Source organism: Plodia interpunctella, chromosome 20 (genome assembly GCF_027563975.2).
Source record: "Plodia interpunctella isolate USDA-ARS_2022_Savannah chromosome 20, ilPloInte3.2, whole genome shotgun sequence".
Classification (NCBI taxonomy): Eukaryota; Metazoa; Arthropoda; class Insecta; order Lepidoptera; family Pyralidae; genus Plodia; species Plodia interpunctella.
Genome location: NC_071313.1, coordinates 7,579,028 through 7,600,895, shown reverse-complemented (window position 1 = coordinate 7,600,895; position 21,868 = coordinate 7,579,028). Strand labels below are relative to the sequence as shown.

Genomic DNA, 21,868 nt, shown 5'->3' with positions numbered 1-21,868 from the left:
CTTATCGATCTGAGTCATTATTACTGTGTTTAAAACAGTAACATGAGTGGGTTACGTGATTGATTTTATAGTTTAATTTGAAGGGATTATCATTTTTATTCCGATCCTAATCCTAACTAATATTATAAATGTGAAAGTAATTTTGTTTGTTACCTGTTCACGGTCTATCCACTCAACCAATCTTCTTGAAATGTTGCAAACATGTAGCTAGAAGTATGGAGAACGACCTACCTAGGAGTGTTATAGGATACTAACTCAACGATACTATATTTTATAACAAATACATATACAGCCAAGACCCGGGCCAATCAGAAAAAGATTATTTTCCATTATGACCCGACCGGGGATCGAACCCGGGACCTCTCGGTTCAGAGGCAAGCACTTTACCACTGCGCCACCGAGGTCGTCATATAGATACACGTTAAACTTTAACTCCTCTCCTTTTGTAGTCGGGAGTTAAAAATACTTTATCTTATGCTTTAATAAACTTATTCCCGCCCTCGGTCGCCTCTGCGCCACTGAGGTCGCCACAGGTCGTCAAATATACTATTTTATAAGAGAAATCTCTTATTGACCTTACCGGTTGAACCCGGTAAATCATAACAATGTTAAAACTTACTTTAAACAAAAGTATTGCCATTGGTAGAAAGAGACAAAACAATCTAGAGAAATTATCTTTTTCCATGGATTTAGTAATTCCATGTCTTTTTCAGATTGAACTAGTTCTTTGACGTTCATCTATGTATGCCTGTGTTTATAAGATCCCAAGATCATTGGGTTAGTATCCTACTAATACATACACACATACAGTTCGTGTGATTTGTTCCTGTTTTTTTTTTATTAATTCCGGCTTAGAAATTACTGCTATTGAAGAAAATGCTGGCATAAAATCCTGTAACAGAGTTTTTTCTTCTGTTTTTATTTTTCCATTCAACTAACCGGTCGAAAAAAGAATAAGAGAACATTTTTGAAAATAATAAATTTTATTGTCCTAAAATATTATATATTACGTCGATATTTTGACAGTGGTATACACATTTTAACTTACCTACCATCCTTGTAGTGATTTAAGTTTGGCAAGATCATTTTGACAGTCATTTTCGTATTTCATTAACTGAATATCAAGACAAATATAAATAGTTTGAGTAATATTAGTGTCCTTATGTCCGTACACATTGACCGGTAGCGTAATTTTTTTTTCAGAGGCCAGGGTTTAATTTTATTCCTGTTTTCATCAACAGAATAAAGCATATCTTAATAGTATTGTACTAAGTAATATAGGAGCTGGCTTGATTTTTTCAATTATTTATTTTTTAAATGCCTGACGCATGACTGTTATTTTTTTTGTTTATATGAATAAATATTGTTGCAAGTTAATGAATAAAATCAACTCCGATTATATCTTCACTTCACACAAATTTAGGTCCTCTTGTGCAATCTTCTATAATGAAGGCGACAGGAAGTACGGACATACATTTTTTTATTCATTTATTCACAACTTACATCTATCTTTACGGGCTAACCCAATTCGATAGTGTAGCTTACAGAGAAAACCTTACAACCTATAACAAATTAAAATTAGTGTCACTCAGTGTCATTGGCCACAACATTTAGTGTGCGCAAGTCGCGCGTCAGCGGAGCCTCCCGCTGCAGGTTAGTTCGTGCGAGGGGCACCAGTAGCACTGGTACTTTTGTGCCTTTTATTGTCGAGACCATGGGCCCACACGTTTCTGGTCCATGAAAACCGGTGCCAAAACCTTCGTAACTGAGAATTCACCACGCCACCGCGTCGTGACGGACGATCCAAGGGCAGGCAGTTTCCTTGCACACAGAATTGCCATTTTCTTCCTGGAAGCCTTCTTGGACCCCTTCCTCGCGGCGACGTGATGGATCTCTTTTTTATTAATATTAGACTAATGTTTATTGTAAAACTGAACATCCCCTTTATAGTGTTTAAATAACACAGGTTGGAGTAACCGCGAAAGTAAAAAAAAATGATACCACTATATAACCCAAACCCTTTTATCTGCAGAAATTGCATTAAGACCATTATAATGTCATTCTGAAGCAACTTAGCTCATAATCCTATTACAATTTTCAATAAAAGCGCCTTCCACAAATTGGCACATGAATTTCAAAACAGTAAATAAATAAAATAATTTACAAGAAACCGGTTACAAGGTTCATTTAATATGAACAGATATCATTCTTCCTTAACTTGAAAATCCTTGTAAAATCCGCAGCGGTGTTGCCACGTACAATAGTTCATACCGTGAGACCAGTTCAGTTGTACGAATTTATTATAGTCACACAGTGGGCCGCACCCCTTGATTTGTTGGTAGATTACTTGTTCACCTGGTTGTGGAAGGTACACGGGCTGGAAAAATTATGTTTGGGTTAAGTGTTTATAGTAATCTGGGCGGCTCCGACACTTAACGGCTGAGGAATCACCTAAAAGAACCTCTCCTTCTTTCCTCAGCAATTGAAAATCGAAGCTTGCTACATCTACTTCTTCTTCTACTATTATACTTGGTCGTCGGAAGCCCTAGTTACCGATCAGTGCCGACATCAAGTTAGCGCTAATATGAGTGATCTCTCTCATCCTCACGCATTCCTAGTTGCTTTCGAAGCTGTGACGCCGCAAAGCCCAGAGTTAATAATAAATAATAATAAATAAATAATAAATATATTAGGACAAATCACACAGATTGAGCTACCCCCAAAGTAAGTTCGAGACTTGTGTTATTGGATACTAACTCAACGATACTATATTTTATAACATATACATATAAACATCCAAGACCCGGGCCAATCAGTAAAAGATCATTTTCCATCATGACCCGACCGGGGATTGAACCCGGGACCTCTCGGATCAGTGGCAAGAACTTTACCACTGCGCCACCGAGGTCGTCAAGAGTTAGCGTAAAAAAATGCCATTAAATTTGGGAGATTCGACTATAATTTTACAATTGGCTCTCCGTCTGAAGTCAACTCTCTCTAAAAACAACTCCAGTCCAACTCTTTGGGAATGCTAATGCTATCGGTGTATCCCTTATTCGCCTCGTACGACTTTTTACTAGCACTAATACGTGATGTAGCAGAAAAATATAGCTGTGTATATCTAAATGAGAAACATTTGAGAAATGCATCGATACATACTTACAAACTTACAAGCTTTATACTATATGTTTATATTTATTATATGTCTGATAACTTAATGCATGAAGTTGTAAATTATACACATAGTAAGGAAATATAATCATTTATAATACTAATCCCAATCAGAAACAGGCTACGCATTATGACACAGCAATATTGGATTTTAAAGGTACATTAAAATAATCACGTCTCTTTTTCGTGAGGGCGTAACACAAAGGTTTTTCTTTGATTACAAAATTTATGGCAATACTTAAACTTTATCAACTAAAACATTCGAGTGTTTCGTGCTTAATTTGTATGCATACATTATCGCGGTACAGTTCGCAAGAATTTTGCGCGGATTCGCTGTTTGTTGCTGGGTTTTCATTGCTTTAAATAAAAGGTCTCATAGAAACTAAGCAATATTTATCCATTCGTGTCTGTGTTCGGTCTGTTTCTGTCTATAAGTTTTGATATTGACATTGTGCGTTGACATACGTTGAAACTTCGTAGTTACAATTTCCCCGTTGTTCTGTGTTGATCCGTCAACGCACGTCAACGTGGATCAATGGATATACTCTTAATGTGAAAGAAAAATACTTACTAATACTATAAACTGTCCTGTATTTTTGAATCTCCTCAATTCCAAGGCATAAGCTGAAGCGTATTTCGGGACGCCCTGCCTTGGTGTCGCTTGAGTCACGATTTGAAAAGCGTACACATTGTAATCATGTGCCGAATATATTCTTATTCTTTCCGTTTGGTTTCCAGAAATGGCTAGGTTGGCATATTTGAAGAATTCTTGTAAAAGTACACCTGAAAGATTTTCAATCATTATCATCAGACTGCAGCGGTCCACTGCTGGACATATGCCTATCTCAAGGTGCGCCACTTTTATCGGTTCTGAGTTTTTCGCATCCAGTCGTACCCTGCAAACATTTCGCAGCCATCACGACATCTAGCCAGTGGGTGTGCTACTCTTAGCTTACCCAGGCGCGGTCTCCACTCGAGAACACGTCTACCACTTCCGTAGCTGACAGACAGACAACGAAAACCTGAAACTGCTGGGCTGGGCGTAGAAAGCATGATATCACAACTAATATTATAAATGCGAAAATAAGTTTGTTTATTTGTTACCTCTTCACGCATTATCTACTGGACCGATTGTTATGACATTTGGTACACTAGTAGAATATAACCTGGAATAACACATAGGGTAACTTTTTTCCTGAATTTCCCACGGGAGCGAAGCCCCGGGAAGCAGCTAGTTAGATATAAATTACCTGCTTCCAAATTAGCATTTTCTCCTTCGAAAATATAGTCCATAGCTCTTGCGGCTGCTGCTTGGATTTGAGGCATCAAATCCTCTAAGTACGTCGGTATGGGTATACCAAAACTTCTCTGCAAAAAAATGCATCTTGAAAGACCTTGACATCTGATAGACGACAACAGTTTCCCCAAAAATTTGACGGTCGTAAAAATCACAGACGAATCTTTGAAATTTCCAGGAGTAGAACGGAAATGAAACACCGTATCACGTCTTTGTACCTTACGGGATAGACAGTGCCAAGAGTTGCGAAACTCAAAAGCCTCGTTTAACTGTATGATGGGCTACCAGACATGCAAGTTGGTAACCCATCGCCTGTGCATATTTCTTTTTTCACTCCCAGACCACTATCATCATCTGCAGCCCTTCGTGACCCACTGCTGGGTATATATATATTATGTCTCTATGCGTCCACGCCAACTATCTCTGTCCTGGGCCATTCTTACCCCGTTGTTGCCAGAAATTTCCTTTATATTGTCGACCAATCTAGCTGCCGGATGTCCTACGCTCCGTTTTCCATACAGACCAAAATTTAAAGGCAAGAAAAAAAAATTGACCATCCATGTGGACAATAAACAAAATAAAACCAATTTATTGTAGGTCACAAAGACCCATAATATAACGTAGACTATTATCAGGCTTCGAAGCGTCACAGCCTAGGATGTGAAAGACCAACAGACCTGGACATCCAAAATATCGCTGACGTCATAAGCACGAATGGGGTGGTTGACGATATCCTGACCCGTCGCAACCGACTCAGCCAACAGTGCTTCATTGTACCTCTCAAATTCTGGATAAAAACTGCCGAAAATGACATCCGAAGCGTTTATGAAGGCTGGGCAGTTCAAATAGGCTATGTTCTGAAATATTTATGTTATTGTCTTTATTGTTAAATTTATTAAAAAGTATATTACATAGTTACTTTTTTAATGTAAAATATATACTAAAATAATAAAAGTATTTACAACATAATTATTATAACTTAAAATTAAAACTAAAATAATAAATACTAAATTAATTTAAATAAAAAATTGACACTAAATCGCCATCGTCGTGCGGTAAAGTTCCCAGAAGGCTGGCGACATTTCCTCTGTCATGTATGGCCAAACTCTGTCTGAAATATTGATTATAAAACTTTTTATTTTATACTAGTGGCCCATACAGGCTTCGGTAGCGTAAAAACATAATAAATTATACATTTAAGCCTTCCTCGGCAATCATACTATATATTAAAATAGATAAATAAATATATAAGGACAAATTACACAGATTGAGCTAGCCCCAAAGTAGACTTGTGTTATGGGGAACTCAACGATACTATATTTTATGACAAATACATTAAAATAACTTTACCACTGCGCCACGGTCGTCGAATACATAAATTGGGGAAACTGCATGTTTTTGAGTTTATCGCGAACAGACAGATGCTGCAGAGGACTTTGTTTTATAATATAGATGACGGTTAAAGAAATATAAGTAGAGTAATATATGTGGGAATGGTATGTATCCGAATGTATGATGAAAGAATGAAAGAGTTTAGTATGTGTATTCGAACGCTGAGAGTGAGTGGACGTATGTTAGAGCGAGAGAGAAGACGTATGGCGACGAGGAGATTTTTAGCTAAGACGTTACGATTGAGATTTGCGAAAAACAAGCTGTACCTAAACGATTTCTGTGGTGAAAATGCAAGGTTTCAAGAATTCAATTGTTTGACTGTTCCCCGATCCCACATATATTCTGCTAATTAAACGCAGCACGTTCATGTTGTACCAAAGCATTATCATATTCTAAGCTAAGTACCTTGAAAAGAAAATGACATTACGAAATGACTTCTTGACGACCTCGGTGGCGCAGTGGTGATTCAAAAGGCAAAAATGGAATATATATATATATCTATTTGATGTCATCTTGTTACATTTAACTCAATACAGGTTTCTTACTATGAGGGTATGTACACAGTAGATCAATAAGGAAAATATTAGGTAAATGATGACCTTTTTGGGAAATCTGTTAAAAATAGGAAAACATGCATATTTTCAGATTCTACCCAATATTTATTGCTATTTGACGACCTCGGTGGCGCAGTGGTAAAGTTCTTGCCACTGAACCGAGAGGTCTCGGATTCGATCCCCGGTCGGGTCATGGTGGAAAATGATCTTTTTCTGATTGTCCCGGGTCTTGGATGTTTATCTATATATGTATTTGTTATAAAATCTAGTATCGTTGAGTTAGTATCCCATAACACAAGTCTCGAACTTACTTTGGGGCTAGCTCAATCTGTGTGATTCGTCCTGATATATTTATATTTATTTATAATTATTTACTATTATTCTACGTCTTCTTTCTTCAAATTTTACGATAAGATATAGATATGCATAACTTCACAATATATTCCTCAAAAAAAATTACCTATCAGTGAAAAATTTATATCGATATCCGTCGTTTGAGAAGTCGTAACTTTCAATCTACTAGACTATAATGGGGGTGAAAGTCAGAGAAATTCACGCCGTCTTAAAAGATAATTTAACATGTATTTAAAAGTAAATTTCACTTACATAATCATACTTCACTGGCACTGTAGTATATGGGACAGGGGTCCAATTAATATCATCGCTCCAGTTGATACGTCCAGGGGGATAAATAGCTGCTAAAGCTGTCAACATGGTCATCTTAGTTCTGGTGAGGTCGGTAGAACGTAAGTAGACGTCGGAGGCATTGTACTGTCTTCCCAGCAGATCATCGTATCTAAATCTCAGATGTTGACCAAGATCATAGGCGCGGCGTTTCCCTTTCTGCAAAATTTAAGGTCTGAATCAAAGCATTTACTCAGAAATTAGACTTTCACAGACGCTTTTTCTCGTCAAATTTTAAACTATGACCATTCTTGAGAAGAAGTGCGGCGAGAAACTCATTTAAATAGTGTTAAACCCCCTCATACAAGTGGAGTTTACTAGAGGTTGCGTGGGGGCTCGAGGTGCGCGCACCACCGAGGTTGTCGTACGGCTGTAGTTTTAGTCACAATGTTTTTTGTCGAGTCGGATTATTCCGGGACAATGGGGTTACCTAAAGTTGGCATGTCATCCATGTATAAAGTGCTCAGCTCGGCCTGTGACTGGTTCGGTTGTCGAGTTGAGATTTTGTGGTGAAAAAGGGGTTACCGAAAATTAGGATATCATCCATGTATAAAGTGTGCAGGAGTGGTTCGGCGTTCGGCCTCGCCACTCAGCTCGACCTGTGACTGATTCGGTTCTTTAGTGTTTTTCACATGTTTTCTTCTAATTGTATAATATTTCTAATTATGTAAAATGTTATACAGTACGTAAAGAAAGTGAAGACATTAAAATTAAACGAAGGCGGTGTCTCCTGTTGGCTGGCAACACTGGATAGTTATCCATCTTGACCATTCTATTAGGTATTGCAATGACAAAAAAATTTAGATTGTCAGAACTCCATTTTGTTTACTTCCTTGCCAAACCGTACATTGAGTAGGTACATGGTCAAAAAGTATATAAAAACATGTTATGTGTGATCTACAAACAAAAGATATAATTGAAAATATAAATGATGGTGAATCCTTCCCCCTGACAGTTATGGTACACGAATTGTACAACCAGGGGTTGGGCGACTGGGACCGCAAGAAATTGGGACCGCGGTCTCAGACGCCCAAGAAGCACCATGTCCACTCAACGATTCGCCAGTTGACTGTAAGAGATCCACACTTGTCTTTCTTGTATTAATTTAAATTTATGCACTTGACGTACGATAAAGTGATAAAACATACTTCAGTGAGCTGGCCATATCCATATGGCTTTGTCAATTCTATGAGAGCTTGAGGATCTGTTCCGTATTTCACCGACGATTTTGTAGGCGTCCTGTCTCCATGACGATGTACCTGTAAGTCGCAGGATTCGACAGTCACTTTCTATACCTCAAATACATCTTCTATGTAAATATACAGGTCGTTAAACTAGGGCATAACTTTTACGACTAATACCTACCGACATCAAATGGCAAATAATCGCATACACACTTGTGACCTTAAACTATCAACGGCGGAGTGCGGATTTAAATTTCACTTCTCACTATTGACTATATAAACAATTAATAATATGGGCTAAAATTAGTGGCGACAAAAAAAATCGGGATCCCTTTTTTTCGCATAAATTTTTTATTGTTTCAAATTTAATTTAGCTTATGCTAAATTAAATTTAGGCAGATATTTTTTGACATAATGTTTTGGCATACCTTTTCAATAAGCATAATTATAGTTTAGGCTAATGTGTTTTACCATGATTTGCATAAAGCTATAGTGTAGCGGCGGGGTGGCCCTTGGGCCACCGATCCATAAGCCGCCAATATACTTTAGAATTTTATGCTTAAACATTGTTATACTTATGGTAGGTATGCGTAAAAAAATTGTTCCAAATTAATATTGTGCGTAACTATTATTATGATAAATAAAAGTATGCCATGTTAAATTATATGACATAAAATTATATGCATAAAAATAGACAACCAAAAAATCTTACTATGAAAGCCATCACCAAGTCAGTATCCTCAAGAAAGACTGCTGAAACTGATGCCACGATGTGACATATGACTATACTGCTCCAATATATCATTTTGTCTGTAAATAAGAAAGAAACAACAAGATTATATCTTTACAGTCCTTTGGACAATCCATATCCATACTAATATTATAAATACGTGTGGTTTTTTTTTTAATAAATGGACGACACTTAACCCACACTAAGCGCTAAGCTTGCACCGTGGTTCCGACGGACATAAATACAGAGACGAACACAACATAAGAACCAGAGACAAATATTTATGATCGCAGTCACAAATATACCACTGGAAATCGAACCCAGGAAGACAGCGGACGAGCGTGGAGATTACTGGAGACGTACGTATACGTGGAGAGGCTATTCTTTAAAATTGCCTTTATCACTCTCCAGCTCTCAAACTATGAGCGCGGTCCCATTGTCCAATCGTGCTCCGTTGTTTTGAAAAAAAAAATTGTAAGAAACCATAATGGTAAGCCGATCTGGCATGATAGGGACCAACACTGTTCAAATGAGTTTCTTTCGGCATTTCTTCTCAGCAGTGGTCGTTCCGAAATGCCAGTAGTTTGTAGCTTGTGAGAAATTACTAATTGATATAAAATTTGACTTGAAAAATTGCCTGTGAAGGTCTAGTTTCTGAATAAAATAATAATTATTATATTAGGACATTAATCACACAGATTGAGCTAGCCCCAAAGTAAGTTCGAGACTTGTGTTATGGGATACTAACTCAACGATACGAGTACTATGTTTTATAACAAATACATATATAGATAAACATCCGAGACCTGGGCCAATCAGAAAAAGATCATTTTCCGCCATGACCCGACCTGGGATCGAACCCGGGACCTCTCGGTTCAGAGGCAAGCTCTTTACCACTGCGCCACCGAGGCCGTCAAATGATTTGATTGGATAAGATAATGAACAAATTTTATTACGATTCGAGGAACGTGAGCGCACGTCAGCGTCAAAACCTATGGAAAACAACGGAGCGTCACTACGGAACGTAGCAATGGGGCCTGGCTCTAACATTACACAAAACATCACCTCAATCGAATACTCCGTTTTGAGATGACAAAATAACAAACAATCACACTTTCACATTTATAATATTAGTATATATTAAAAGAGTAAAAACCTTTAACAGAGCTGTTGATAATTCCACGTACAATTACTTATATACGATTGTTAAACTAAAACTATTTTTTATTAATAGAATAAAAGTACGTACTTATAATGGGTTGCACTAGTCATTGTTGACGTTAACTTTAAACAGCGCGCCGCAGTATTTAGACAAAATGCCGCACTTTACGTATTTCCGCGCATGTTAAATGTAACGTTAAAATCAACAGGTGTGACTGACCCTGTATACACACGTGGAAAACAATGTTAATCTTATCAAGTACTTTTCAACAAAATTTTCTTTTGCATTAGAGTTAGTATTTTTGACAGATCAAGATGGCTTCAAGCTTAAAAGTACAAATCTTTATAGGACGAAAACAATTCTTTTAGTTTCCAGCCAATATATATATATATTTTTATTTTTGTCCGTCAATCTGTCTGTATGTTTGTTGGCACATCACGCAAAAACTACTAAATGGAATTCGATACGGTTTTCACAGTTGTATAGCCGATGATCTAACTTAAAATCTGGTATAGATTTCATCGCGATACGTTGCACAGAACCCTAGATATACCCTAACCTAGATAACCCTAATATTTTGAATAATCATCTTTTTTATACTACCAAACCACACATTTGGCCCACCTGATGGTAAGTGGTCACCGCCGTGCCTATAACCTCCAACCCTTTTTTCCAGCTTCATGTTTCATTTGCTCCAATCGATATCACTGTCTATATTATACTTACTCTATCTATTTTGTAATTAATACTTATTTTATTCACGACTTCTAGTAATAAAACTATCTTTCTTTATTCACGACATTTAGTAATAAAACTATTATGAACCTAGGTTACAAAAAACGACTTGTACAATGTTAATTTATAGATAATAGTCAATTTACCATATCGCCACACATTCTCGTCCTCTTATCGAGAAGTCCCGCAGGAACCTATAGAAAAGTTTGTAATTATTCGACACATTTTGAGCACATCAGGAATATTGCAAAGGCGAAAGTTGGTTTGTTACTTCTTCACGCTCAAACGGCCAGGCCAATTTTTATGAAATTTTGTATTTAGATAGTTGATACCTTGGATTAACATACAGGGTACACATAAGGTAACATATAGGTACTTTTTATCTCGAAATGTCTAATAGTCGATGGCGCTTTATAGAGTATATAATAATATAATTATAATATATGTATATGTATTTATTTTCTCCACAAAAGTACAAAATAAGATAGTGTTACTGTCCATAAAAACTTATATAGTAAAAACTTAAAGTGTAGCAAGACGTCTTCTCTCACACTTGTCACTAGATGGCGCTAGTATCAGATTCGAACGCGCTATGGTTACGTTTACGTCGCAGGATATAGGCTCAACCGAATACATGATAAACGGTCTTCAGATACGCTAGCGTCCAACTGTCTCCTACGGAACTTTTGGACCTACCGTCTAAACTACATATCCTAGGCGACACTAGGCCATATCTCCTAATATTAAAAATCTACTTCCGTGCGTTTAGGGACATTCCATTGGGATTTCCTGGACGTCGGTCGGCTATTAAATTAGTATAGTATCTATCACATAAGTACAGATTGTTTATACAACATTGGTGAAGGAATAAAGAACATTTAAAGATCATCGGTTTTCTTCATCCTCCTCATTGAATTCAGTCACCCTGCTATAAAAGTATTTATAGAATAACACAGGTAACACCGCGTTGTGCAGCTAGTTATATAATAAAGATGTGACGCACGTGTCAACGGTGAACGCTGACAACGAAATAAATGAGGTGGCTACCCACTGTGCGAAAATCTCCGGTTACCCTGGATATTGCGTCCTGTTCTGGCCTTATGAATTAATACAATATATAACCGAGAATTATATTGCCACATTTTTTCCAGAAAATTACATAAGGAACAGCTGTCCGGCCATTTGACGACCTCGGTGGCGCAGTGGTAAAGTTCTTGCCACTGAACCGAGAGGTCCCGGGTTCGATCCCCAGTCGGTTCATGATGGAAAATTAGCTTTTTCTGATTGGCCCCGGTCTTGGATATTTATCTATATATGTATATGTCATAAAATATAGTATCGTTGAGTTAGTATCCCATAACACAAGTATCGAACTTAGTTTGGGGCTTGCTCAATCTGTGTGATTTGTCCTAATATATTTATTTATTTAATAACTTAACTAAAACTTCATAAGTCCTAATGAATTTTTATATATTATTTATTTATTTTATTATATAGTAATATTAATTATTAATTAAGCGCTACATTTCATTGCATAAAGCCAACCCATAAACGTGTCTCTTATATCGGCGCATCTCGTTACAAACTCTAGACTAAACTTAATGCTATTTGTTCTTTATAAAGTTTTCACTTAGCCTTTATAAAGTCTCGAATTTTCTTTTGTAATACTACCTCTTTTGTGATATAAGTATTTATCAAATCGATATAGAAATCATGGATATTGTTGCGGGACTTTAATCATATTGATTATTTTTTGCAATAGACGCGGTGGCCCAGTGGTTAAAACCGTCCGCTTGTATTCGAAAGGTCCCAGATTCAGGTCGAACCCTGCTCGTGCGGTATCAGTTTGTATACCTAATAAAAAAACTGACAATTAATTAAGTTTAGTTTATTAGTGATTTTTCTAATAATAAAGTAGCACGATACAAACAGAGCAGCGCGGGAAGAGAGACGCAGAAGGCGGGAAAAAACATGACTTGACGTTTGATTATCTATTGTCAGAATAGGGTGCGTTCTATATTTCAACAATACCAATCTGACTCATACATAGTAGTTTTCATAGACCACAACTTGTTTCCGGTGAAGGAAAACATCATCAGGAAACCTGCACACTGATTAAGTATGAGTTCACTAGTATGTATGCGACTACCTGCCACTAGATGTCGGTAGGTAGTCGTAAGTCATGTCAGATGCCTTTAGGCTCATTGAATACAAATCTGACCACCAGCGTTAGATATAATAAACTCGAAAAAAACTACCTTGATCTATGGTAAGGCATGATGGAGTGTTTCTCAGAGCGTTTCATTCAACCACTGCGGTCGCGCTGTCATTACAGTTTTTCAAATTTAAACACTGACAATAATTAGTACTAGACTATTCTGTACCGTATAGTAATGTTAATTTTATGAATGATTGATTTTGGAAATGATTCCTTGCTCAAGAAAATTTACGGATCGTAATGACAGCGCGGCCGCAGCAGTCGAATGGAAACGCTCTGCGAACCACCCTTTAACATTTTATGTAGGTATCAATTCACACGTGTTTTTGCAAATAAATTATTTTTTTACCATTAGGAATTACTTATATTATCACATTCGATTTCACGTCTCCCGGTCGAATTTAGCTCGCCTCGTGGTTTCCGAATTACTCGAACAAAATTTGGTATGCATCATGAAAATGTGATGGAAATTTTAATGTTGAAGTTAAATTTTCAAGGCTTGCGCATGCGACGATTTTTTGGCTGAAGCACACGTGTAGGTATAAAAATAACCTATGTAGACATACGTCCATACTTATATTATGATATCGTGGAAGGCGACTAAGGGACAACTTAGTGGTCTTAAAATTATAACTTATTTGCTTAGTTACCTTCTACGGGTATTGCAAATTGAGCAGTGCCTCATATAACGAAAAAATAAATTATAACATTTGTATTGTTATACTGGGTTACCGGTATCTAACGCATAACCTTCCAAAGGCGCATAAATTACATAGAGAATAACATCTTTTGTTCTACGATTTTTGTCTAAACTTAACAAATACAAAAATTTTCCTTTTCTTTTGTTTAATGTCGTTTCTATAAAATGTTCACTCTGTGTTCGATTCCACTACATAACGCTACTGTACTGTCTCGTGTTGCTTGGCTGTTACATTGAGTTAAAATGTAGAATCGCAAATTAGTTTGTATTTTTTTTATATGGATAAAAAAACTACGAATCACGAAATGTCGTAGAATAAAAGTTGCTTGTTTTGATGTACCCATATATATCTTTTATCTATGAATGTACCCAAGTAGTTAGGAGATTTTGCGTTTGATACCAGTAACCCTGTATAAGCATCATATTAATATTTTCTACTATTAATATTATATATTTGATACGGTGGATATCGAGTGGTTTAGACTGTCGGCCTCAGGTCTCAGGTTCGAATCCTACTCATGCCACATGAGTTTCGATACCAATCTCACTCATGTATACTAGTTTTCATAGACCACCACTTGCTTCCGGTGAGGGAAAACATCGTGAGGAAACCTGCACACTGGTTGACAATTTGAACAAATTAAACACGCTGCTGCTAAAATATGGAATAATTTACCTCCACCTCTACGTAAACTTTCCTCAGTAAATGGTTTTCGTAAGTCATTAAAATAATTTGTTTTATCGCAGCAGACAGATGGCACTGTTACACATTACTCTTAAATTCCCTCACTGTTCAATTCTTAATAATTGATTGTTATGTAATATTGTCATTTAAATTATTTGAAAATTTAAATACCCACATATCCAAAAATGTAAAAGTAATGCTCACTACTATATTGCCACAGAATTTAGAAAACTAGAGTGTAGATCATGTGTAGATACTAATATTGTTACCTACCTACCAACCACACAATCTTTTTACTTGTTCTTATGTAGGTATCAGCAAATCTTGACAGTTGACAGTCAACAAAAGCATCCCCAAAAAATATTAATGTAAATCAGGTGACCGGTCATTAAATCGATGAGTCGAATCCGAAGCAAGTATGTATTATTTAGTAGAAAAAATATAAACAGACAAAACAGTACCTACATTTTAATCCTATCCTAACTACTTAATATTATAAATGCGAAAGTAAGTTTAGTTTGTTACCTCTTCACGCTCTATCTGCTCGACCAATCTTTATGAAATTTTGCATACATGTAGTTTGAAGTATGGAGAAGGACATAGGGTACCTTTCATCCCGGAAAAATAACTGTTTCCGTGGGATATTCACGCGGGCGAAGCCGCGAGTAAAAGCTAGCACCTAATAAAAATAGTTCGTTTTATTACAAGACTGAATGCAAATCCCATCCCATCCCAACTGATACTATAAATGCGAAAGTAAGTTTGTTTGTTTTACTCTTCACACTTTATCTACTGAACCTATTGTTATGAAATTTGGAACACGGGTAGAAAAATACCTAGAATAACATATAGGGTACTGTTTATCCGGAAATTCCCACGGGAGCGAAGACCCGTACCGCAGCTAGTATTTATATAACTTAATAGTAGCCATATAACTATAGTACCTACGTGAAATTTAACGACACACATTGCCAATAAGATAGTTCCCTAAGCCATGTTATAAAATATAAGCCGTAATTCACCGATATTGTTTGTTATCACAAATATAATAAATTTTGCCGATAACTATGTACGTACACCCGAATTATTTATAATAGATACTGAGATAATAAACACGGTACCTTATAATCTATTGAAATGAGTAATTATTATTATGTCATACGATGACGATCTCGGTGGCGCAGTGGTAAAGTGCTTGCCTCTGAACCGAGAGCGGGTTCGATCCCCGATCGGGTCATGATGGAAAATGATATTTTTCTGATTGACCCGGGTCTTGATATATATATATATATATATATATATATATATATATATATATATATATATATATATATATATGTATATGTTATAAAATATAGTATCGTTGAGTTACTTACTTTGGGGCTAGCTCAATCTGTGTAATTTGCCCTTATATATTTATTTATCATCTACTTGCAGGCCGCCCCAGCTTTGCTCGGATAAATACATAAACCTTCCTAATCACACTATCTATTGGTGAGAACCGCAGGAAAATCCACGCAATCGTTTTTGAGTTCATCGCCAACAGACAGACGTACGCGGCAGAGAATTTTGTTTTAAATATAATCTTTGCCTAGATCTCAAAGAACAAGTACTTTGCTTGTATTGTTAGCTTAATAACAATTAATTACGTAGAATTGAAGCGGTGGTGGTGTAACGCCCGCCTGTGGATCGAAAGGTCCCAGGTTCGAATCCTACTCGTGCCACATGAGTTCGTTGATACCAATTTGACTCATGTATAGTAGTTTTCATCGACCACCACTTGCTTCCGGTGAAGGAAAACATCGTGAGGAAACCTGCACACTGGTTGATTATTAACTTGTGTGTGAAATGGAGAAGGCAATGACAAACCACTCCATTACGAATGCCAAGAAAGTTGTTGCGTATGTTTAATTCGGAGGAATATGACTATGAAGAATATGTAGAGGTATATAATCCTTTTTGCGTTATAATTTTCGTATTAATATTTTTATACTAAGAAGGCAAACAGGTATAGGGTATAAAAATTATCGCGATAATGGTCAAACACGAGCCCTGAACGAGTCTTGATGACCTTTTTGAAAAACTCATTGTAATCTCTAGGGAAAACTATTCGTCATTCCACAACCTCAGAAAACGCGGGAGAAAGTTCCTTTTATATAACTATGTGTCATACCACAATAATTATACATAAATTTATATTTAAAAAAAGTTCCTTTTATATAACTACGCGTCAATAAAATTCCACAATAATTTTACAATAATTTATATTTAAAAGATTGTAAGCCCTTCTGGCATAATAGGGACCAACACTGTTTGAATGAGTTACTTTCGGCATTTCTTCTCAGCAGTGGTCGTTCCGAAATGCTAATAGTTTTTAGCTTTGGTAAACATCATTTAATTTAGATTATGACGTGAAAAAGTGCCTGTGAAGGTCTAATTTCCGAGTAAATGATTTGATTTTGATTGATTTTGATTTTGAACCGCAAAAAACGCGGGAGAAAATGCAATGTACGCGAGACTCCGCTATAAGGTGTTGGAAATCCCAACAATAAATTTTAGATTATTTATAGCAACATTAACGGTCACAGTTAAAAATTTTCTCGCTTCCTCCTTCGTCTTTCGTGCCAATAAAAAGTGCTACGCAGTAATCTCGGTATATCTATTTGACCAGCTCCGAAAAGCAATAACAATTAACAGAACAACGAGCTATCATTTATACAGATGGATAATAATTAAAAACTTACTGGTGACTATTTTACGTAAGACTATTGTACGTTTGAGTTTGGCCATACAAAGTCGCCAGCCTTCTGGGAACTTTACCGCACGACGACGGCGATTTAGTGTCAATTTTTTATTTAAATTAATTTAATATTTATTACTTTAGTTTTAATTTTTAATTTTAACAAATAGCTTAAGTATGTATATACGTATATATATACGTCGTAGAATATTAAGTACCTACCTAACTTCCCAGTTCTAAAACTTACTTCTTCAAAGTAAAACTTGAGACGCAACCACTGACATTCAACTTTCACACACAAAAAAAAAATCAATCGCACACCATGTTCTTCGAAATTGAAACACACGCGAGTGTAAAATGAACTGTTCAAAGAATAAAGGTTAAATTTTATCTATAATGTATTTGAATCGCGACCGTTTCTGTATCAAATTGTATATCAATAAGTATTGTACTCACATTTTAATATGAGTTTAAATTTTATGTAGTAATAGTTTTTGAAAACAATGAGTATTAATTCCAAAGAGATGATTAATTATTGATGATTAATTCTCTTTTCATAATTATTATTTCTCTTGTCTCTGTCTATTTAATTTGTGTGTATGTTAATCGTGTCAAAATCTCTTTGTTATTATTACACCTTCCCGTCTTTGTACAGATTGTGAAAGATGTGTGTATGCCCGATATATTCTAGTCTATGGCCAAAAGGTCCTGCGCAAACGCAACTACATAGGTATGCCCTACACATATATCGACTACCACTACGAACACTATCGAAATTGAAAAAGCAATACTTTACAGTAGAGCAGTTCAAAGTTATATTTTGGTGTAAAGCATTGAATTTTAAAATTACCATGGAAACTATTATTTGATTTGATAGTTAATTTTGTACATTTTACTATTAAGTGATCACGATTAAATTATTTTCTATATTTTCTGAAAATTTTCATATTCGATGTTTTACGTCGTCAATACTAAACAGAATTTTGTCGAAAGTGGCAGATTCAATAGTATTCAATGATATAAAATGAATTTTCATTGTCGAATCTGCCAATTCCGATATTATACTTTGAGGATTTGTTAGCAAAAGCATTCGATTCGGTTTATATCCAATGTGTAAGTACTTATTGTACAATTATTATTTCATTGACCGATTTCTAAAAAATAAGTGGAACTGAAATAAAACATGTTGTAGGTATTAAACGCTTTTAATACTTATAATTTTAATAAAACAATTAACTTATGAGATCTTGCAAGAGTTATACTCATCTAATAGAAAGTCTATTAACTTGTGTAACAGGTTGTAGTCCTAAATGAAGGTAACATATTTTAAAAAAATAAGATAACACGACTACTTCAGTCTTTACACAAACAAACAAAATACCCTTAATTTGTTCATAACAAAGTAAATAAGTTCTAACTTGGCTAGAACAACTAAATAAAAAAATGAAAATCAACTTCTTTGGATATATCAATCAAAACCTACTTCTGCCAAAATAAAATAAAAAATATTTTTTCAATAGAAATTATTATAACAAGTATTTTGTTCATTTTTAATGAATTGTCTCATCCTCATCGCTCCCTAAATCAAAGTTTTCAATTTGGGTCCTCTTAAGATTTTTGAAAAATGAATGATATTGCTTAGGAATATGTCCTGCTTCGCATAGATAAATTAAATCATTGTATTTGGCTTCAGGAATAGGTAAACTACCTGAATACAGTGGTTTTAACGCATCATTAGTTGCAACAATGATTTTCTTGTTGCGACGAGTCTGCACTAAAGTATTCAACTTCATATAATCAGATTTCAAATCATATTTATACAAAATTATATTTGGTTCCGTTTTCTCTATGCAGATTTCTTTAATGTTGTTCCACTTAACTTCTTGATTCAAAGTGTTTTTCTTAAAATTTCTATTTTGCAAAAGTTCTTTTAAATTATACAACATGTCTTGGGACACCTCTACGACTTGATATGGTTTGTCATTAATTTTTGTCCATCTAACTAAAGCGTACCACTGATCGGGTGTATAAATTATTTTACCCTTCGCAGATCGTTCAATAAGAGCATGGACGCTATCTGCTTCTTGCTGGGTATGACCAGACTCTAGAAATCTATGGGTTATATTAATATTGTAGTTGTGACTAGCGTACATGTAAAGACTATACACTACTCTATTTCTGTTTTGTCCTGTACAATTATCGGACCAGAACCTTACGTCTTCTGCACCATTAGCTACTTTTTTCTCTATGAAGTCCAACAAACAGCTGCCAACTTCGTTTGCTCCTCGTTTACCTACATTTTGAGGCCACAAATAGCAAGAAGCTTCTTTAACGCCAGTGTCAAAAACTGTGAAATGCATCAATGATAACTTTCGTTTGTAATAAAATAGAGATACATCGCCAGCAGGGCAGTTAAGTAATTTTTGAAAATCGTATGTAGCACACACAATTTTTGATTCACTTACTATAGCCTCTTCTTTATCTTTAGCTTTAAATTTTCTTGCTGTTTCTTTGCTTGCAATATGATTGTTATGAGCCAATACCTGTTCTTCATTGGGGTTTTCAATATTAGAAAATGAATGACACTTGTCACATAAATCTTTTTTTGGGATGAAGAATGCAATGTTCATATGTTCGTTAACTATTTCTCTATATTGTCTTTCAGTTTCAGCAGTATTACTATATTTGTGGAGTTCTGACCATTCTTTGTAGAATTCAAACATTTTGTGGAAACTGAGTGAATTGTCTAAGTACAATTTACTAGTATTTTTTCTTGTATAATGCGATTCCACGGGTTGAAATGATTTCACGTGATCAACAACACTACGTATCATTTCTTCGTTTACTTTTCTCGGATGGTTTAAGTGTTTGCCTCTATTGTCACTGGAAGTAACACCGCAGGTATCTAATTTACTGTGTGCTGTTCGTATTGTTTGATCAGTAATGGAAAGAGTTCCAGAAAACATTTTTGAACATACCTGTTTAGCCTCATAGATTAAATCATTTGTTGCTAAAGGTAAGTAATACTTTGTAGTGTATTTTCTTCTTGATGGACCCTCCGTGGTCATTCTATTTTTATCAATCCTTTTAGTAAATTTGTTTATAAATTCCCATTGCCTAGCATGATCTGCCATTGCCCAAAACTCATCAAATATTAGCTTTCGTGTATCGTCTGTAAAATGACTTGAACATTTTAGTTTGCAGGTTGGAGCACACGGAGGTTTTATAGATTTTGATGGAATGACCTTACCCCTTTTTGAAACGTACTGTTTCCCGGTATTTGTTAACAACTTCCTACGAACATCAATCCAATCATTTACGTGTCGTTTTCGTTTACGACCAGGATCAGTTTTGCAGCTTTTGTTTCGTTTGCGCATAATGGATGAACTAGGAGTATCAGGATTCTCAATGTCAGATGCTGAAATCAAGGAACTAATACTTGGAATATTTAAAGAGTCATTAGCTGTTTGCGGAGTTGTTAGGACCTCGTCTATGTTTTGTATTTCATTGTTTAGGGCATGGTATGGTGATTCGCAGCTGAAGTCTTGTCCTGAAGAAGGTGACGGCATTGGTGTATGTTTTTGGTTGGTATTTGACATGTCATCTGGTTTAGTTACGAGATTCAAGGTTTCTTCAGAGGAGGCTAATGGTATAGGTGTAACCTGACTTACACAGTCGGTCAGAACATTGCAGGACTTCTCGTCAATACTAAAAGTAATCTCACCAAGCCTTGGAGATGATATAGGAAATATTTCGCACGACTTCTCGTCTAGACTATAACTAATCTCACCATGTCTTGGAGGTGAATTGGGAAATATGTCGTCATAAATATTATTTAAAACTCTACTTTCTTCTTCGGTGTACTCTTCATAAGGTACCGGAGATTCTATAATGAATAAAAAAACTCTTTTTAACACTAAATATAATAATAAAAAATCGAATGTACTATTCAAATAAGTTTGCAGCGAAGAACAGTAAAGAAATTGGTAGATTCGATAAATGTGTTTCGTAAAACACTATTGAAAGTGCCACTTTCGATAGTACTGAGATTTAAGTTGTATTAGTAAACTATCGAAACTACCACTTTCAATATTTCTCGGTAAACAATTATAAGTGTACACTATCGAATCTACCACTTTCGATAGTTTATCTTTTCAATCTTAATTTTAGCTAAAGGTTAATAAAAAAGCAAAGTGCATATCACTTTAAACTAACTAATCACTTATTATTTTACGTTGTTAATGTACAATACACACTAATTGAGTAAAAACTAGTAATAATTGAGTAAAAATAATATTTTGAAATAAGTAGGTACTTACCGGGGCGCTTGTCATTTGTTACATTTAATGATTCAAATTGCTGCTGTTGCTCGGTTCCCTTTACCAAATTAACTAGGTGTCTACCACGCGTATTCATGTTTATATGTTTACTTAGAAAATACTATTAAATTAATATAATCGAACTAAAACTTAACCTAGCCTAAAGGCACGCCCTCACTCATTCACATCGCGGCGAATACTAGCGACCCGGGTAGTTTCGCACTGCGATCGTAAACCGTCGTGGTAGAACAGTACCGAATGTGCCGGAATCGATTGTGTTCGTCGCTCACAATGTGA

At 35.6% G+C, this 21,868-nt stretch overlaps 2 protein-coding genes across 7 annotated transcripts; both read right to left on the bottom strand.

Annotated features, from left to right (window-relative positions):
- Positions 1–964: 964 nt before the first annotated feature.
- On the bottom strand, positions 965–17,690 carry LOC128678786 (prostatic acid phosphatase-like). Of its 6 annotated transcripts, XM_064436612.1 has the most exons (9): positions 17,500–17,619; positions 11,056–11,103; positions 8,995–9,092; positions 8,247–8,357; positions 7,021–7,257; positions 5,146–5,325; positions 4,422–4,539; positions 3,743–3,954; positions 965–2,377 (listed from the first exon to the last, which is right to left on the bottom strand). In XM_064436612.1, exons 3-9 carry the CDS (start codon positions 9,085–9,087, stop codon positions 2,204–2,206), a joined length of 1,125 nt encoding a protein of 374 aa, XP_064292682.1. In that variant the 5' UTR covers positions 9,088–9,092; positions 11,056–11,103; positions 17,500–17,619; the 3' UTR covers positions 965–2,203. The 6 variants fall into 6 exon arrangements, with proteins under 6 accessions (XP_064292682.1, XP_053616565.1, XP_053616564.1 ...); XM_053760590.2 differs by lacking the exon at positions 11,056–11,103 and having other exon boundaries at positions 17,475–17,690; XM_053760589.2 differs by lacking the exon at positions 11,056–11,103 and having other exon boundaries at positions 17,500–17,666.
- A 2,203-nt stretch (positions 17,691–19,893) lies between these two features.
- Positions 19,894–21,868, bottom strand: LOC128678922 (uncharacterized). Its single transcript, XM_053760834.1, has 3 exons — positions 21,572–21,868; positions 20,231–21,138; positions 19,894–19,956 (listed from the first exon to the last, which is right to left on the bottom strand). Exons 1-3 carry the CDS (start codon positions 21,666–21,668, stop codon positions 19,894–19,896), a joined length of 1,068 nt encoding a protein of 355 aa, XP_053616809.1. The 5' UTR covers positions 21,669–21,868.

Coding starts and splice junctions, on each gene's coding strand:
- LOC128678922 (XM_053760834.1), bottom strand. CDS start 21,668: ATGAATACGCGTGGTAGACACCTAGTTAATTTGGTAAAGGGAACCGAG. Junction 21,139..21,571: donor AACAAATGACAAGCGCCCCG/GTAAGTACCTAC, acceptor TATTCATTATAG/AATCTCCGGTACCTTATGAA. Junction 19,957..20,230: donor TAATCTATGAGGCTAAACAG/GTATGTTCAAAA, acceptor AATTCTACAAAG/AATGGTCAGAACTCCACAAA.
- LOC128678786 (XM_053760587.1), bottom strand. CDS start 10,074: ATGTTTTGTGTAATGTTAGAGCCAGGCCCCATTGCTACGTTCCGTAGT. Junction 4,540..5,145: donor GCGATATTTTGGATGTCCAG/GTCTGTTGGTCT, acceptor ATTTTTTTGCAG/AGAAGTTTTGGTATACCCAT. Junction 3,955..4,421: donor AAATGCTAATTTGGAAGCAG/GTAATTTATATC, acceptor AAAATCTTTCAG/GTGTACTTTTACAAGAATTC.